At 50.2% G+C, this 2,929-nt stretch overlaps 1 protein-coding gene across 1 annotated transcript in view; it reads right to left on the bottom strand.

The window, feature by feature from the left end:
• DCTN6 (dynactin subunit 6) overlaps positions 1 to 1,126 on the bottom strand; it is a 27,579-nt gene extending 26,453 nt beyond the window's left edge. Inside the window, exon 1 of the mRNA XM_029935581.1 lies at positions 1,026 to 1,126. Within this exon, the coding sequence (XP_029791441.1) occupies positions 1,026 to 1,048 (23 nt within the window). The 5' untranslated portion in view covers positions 1,049 to 1,126. The remainder of the gene's footprint in view (positions 1 to 1,025) is intronic.
• Positions 1,127 to 2,929: the final 1,803 nt, after the last annotated feature.

The following is a 2,929-nucleotide window of genomic DNA, read 5'->3' as shown; positions in this document are numbered from 1 at the left end:
GAATGGATCAAGAAGATGTGGTATATATACACAATGGAGTATTACATGACAATGAGAAAGAGGGAAATCTGGCCATTTGTAGGAAAGTGGATGGACCTTGAGGGTGTCATGCTAAGTGAAATAAGTCAGGCAGAGAAGGACAGATACCATATGTTTGCACTCATAGGTCTAACAGGAAAACAGGAGAAACCTAATGGAGGACCAGGGGGAGGGGAAGAGAGTTGGGGAGAGAGAGGGAGGCAAAACCTGAGACTACTGAATGCTGAAAATGAAGTGAGGGTTGAAGGGGGAGGGGGGAAAAGAGGTGGTGGTGATGGAGGAGGGCACTTGTGGGGAAGAGCACTGGGTGTTGTATGGAAACCAATTTGACAATAAACTACTTTTTAAAAAAATAAAAAAATAAGAAAGAAATTGCAAACAACAACAACAACAACAACAACAACAACAAACAACAACGTAGCTTAGCCACGCGGAGCAGACCCCTCGCACAGTTCTAGCCCAGGCGCAGGCCCCCTACTGACAAACTGCGGTGATGGGTTTACACAGTCGCTGCGCTAACGGGCAAGAGGGGCCTGGGGTGCGGCCAGCACTACCGTGGGCGGAACGCACAGCAGAGGATACTGCTACAAGCCGCCCTCCGTGAACAGCCGCAGCAAACACAATTAAATTTGGGGGCAGAAGGTGGGTGGGAGGTGTCCCCCAGTGTCCTGAGGAAGTGGGCGACGCCATTCACTCCGCGCAACGCCTCTCGGAGACCCCTTCCGCGCAGGCGCATTCAGGAGGAGGGCGGCGGCGGGATCGAAGAACAAAAACCTTCCAGGCACCGATTCCTCATCCCTTCCCAATCCTCCCTTATGCCCATTTCGTCGTTTCCTCCCTCAGCGGCCCCCAGGGCTGGGCTTTTAAGAGACATCCAGGCCGAGCGCCCAGGAAAAGACATCATCTTAGTCCTACCGTTGGCGACCAGAAGCAGATTCCACTCCTGCGGAGTGTAGAAATGGCCTTTTCTCACACAGCCGACTCACCTCTTTTGAGCCTTCTCCGCCATGGTTTGGACCCGGTCTTCAATTGGAGCGGAGATCGACACAGCCGCCTGGGTCCAGCGATGGTCTCTACAAGCGATTGGAGAGCCTGGCAGGATCTGGAGAGGGCGGGGCAGGCCTGCCCGGAGGGGCGGGGCCTACCGGAGCTTGAGGTTTCGCCACTCCTCGGAAGAGGAGGATTGTGCGAGGGGGCTTTCCGTGGCCACTGGCGTGTATTTCGTGCAGTTCAGGGATGGATACACTCGGATATAAAAGAGCCGTTTAGTCTAATCCTGCGCACATCGTGATGACCTCATTATACTCCGCCGTTCTTTTTCGGTCTGCTTTCCCATCTCTGATCCTTAAGATTCTTGCCAGGGCCAGGACCCTTTCGCGTTCAGTGTGAGCTTAGCTCTTCCTCCTGGATGAGCTGAACATTTCCGTAAGAAGTACCCTCCTACCTACTGACTTTCTCGGGTTAACATCTCTAGTTCTGTCGTCTCCACATCCACGTGGATGACTAAAGGCGTATTAAACCTAACATGTCCAGGGAAGAGCTTTGGATTTACCCTCCTCAATTGGTGCTTTGCTCTCCACCTCAGTAAAGGGACCCACCATTCACTTAAAACCGCTCAAGCTAGAAACTCAATAGACATCTTAGACTTTCCTCACCTCCTCTTACACATTCGCATATAATTCACTGGCAAGACTCTGCCACCTCTCTAATGCCATCTCAGCTGCCATCCTCCCAGGGATCCCCACCCCCTTCACAGCCCCCTCATTGAAGCCATTCTCCTTTCGCCAAAATCATCCTTTATTTTCTTTTTTTCAATGTTTTTATTTTTGAGAGAGACAGAATGTGAGTAGAGTAGGGACAGAGAGAGAGGAAGACACAGAATCCAAAGCAGGCTGCAGGCTCTGAGCTGCCCCAGGGAGCCCGATGAGGGGATCAAGATCATGAACCTCTAGATCATGACCTGAGCCGAAGTCAGATGCTTAACAGCCGCCCAGGCACCTCCATGAAGATCATCCTTTAAAAACTAATCCAATTATTGTACTTCCCTTTTTTTTTTTTTCCATTTTTCTTCCTAACTCCTTTCCGTAACCTACCTCTGGACTAGATCCAGCTCCTGCCTACTTCTCTCTTTCTTTTTCTTTCTTTTTTTAATGTTTTATTTATTTTTGAGAGAGAGAGAGAGAGAGAGAGAGAGAGAGAGAGAGAGAGAGAGCGTGAACCAGGGGAGGGTCAGAGAGAGAGGGAGACAAGAATCTGAAGACAGGCTCCAGGCTCTGAGCTAGCCGTCAGCACAGAGCCCGACGCGGGACTCGAACCCATGGACTGTAAGATCATGACCTGAGCTGAAGCTAGACGCTTAACCGACTGAGCTACCCAGGCGCCCCACTTCTCTCTTTCTTAATGTTAAGTTTCTCTTCCTCTTCCTCTAATCACACTTTGATCCTTTCAAACTGACTCTCTGCCCCAGATCACTTCCACCTGACCCGGATCTCCACCCTGCCTTCCTCTGATGGTTTAAGTCTCTGATGTCGAATACTCAGTTTATCAGTCAGGGTTCAACCAGAGAAACAGGACCGCTAGGAGATATGTATTAAGAGGTTTATTGCAAGGAATTGGCTTACACGATTGTGGGGGCTGGGTAGGCAAGTCAGAAGTCTGTGGGGCAGGCTCAGGCATGCAGTGTACCCACCGTCTGTAGGTGGACTATCTTCAGAGACGCTCCAGCCCTGCTGTGAAAGCCTTTTAACTGATTGCAGCAGGCCCACTCAGATTATCTAGGATAATCTCCCTTCTTTAAAGTCAACTGGTTATGGACTTCAAGAACATCTGTAGAACACCATCACAACATCACCTAGATTAGTGTTTGATTGAATACCTGGGAACTGTAGCC

Source organism: Suricata suricatta, chromosome 1 (genome assembly GCF_006229205.1).
Source record: "Suricata suricatta isolate VVHF042 chromosome 1, meerkat_22Aug2017_6uvM2_HiC, whole genome shotgun sequence".
NCBI lineage: Eukaryota > Metazoa > Chordata > Mammalia > Carnivora > Herpestidae > Suricata > Suricata suricatta.
Note: the sequence above shows the minus strand (reverse complement) of the source record. Positions and strands in the feature narration are given on the sequence as shown.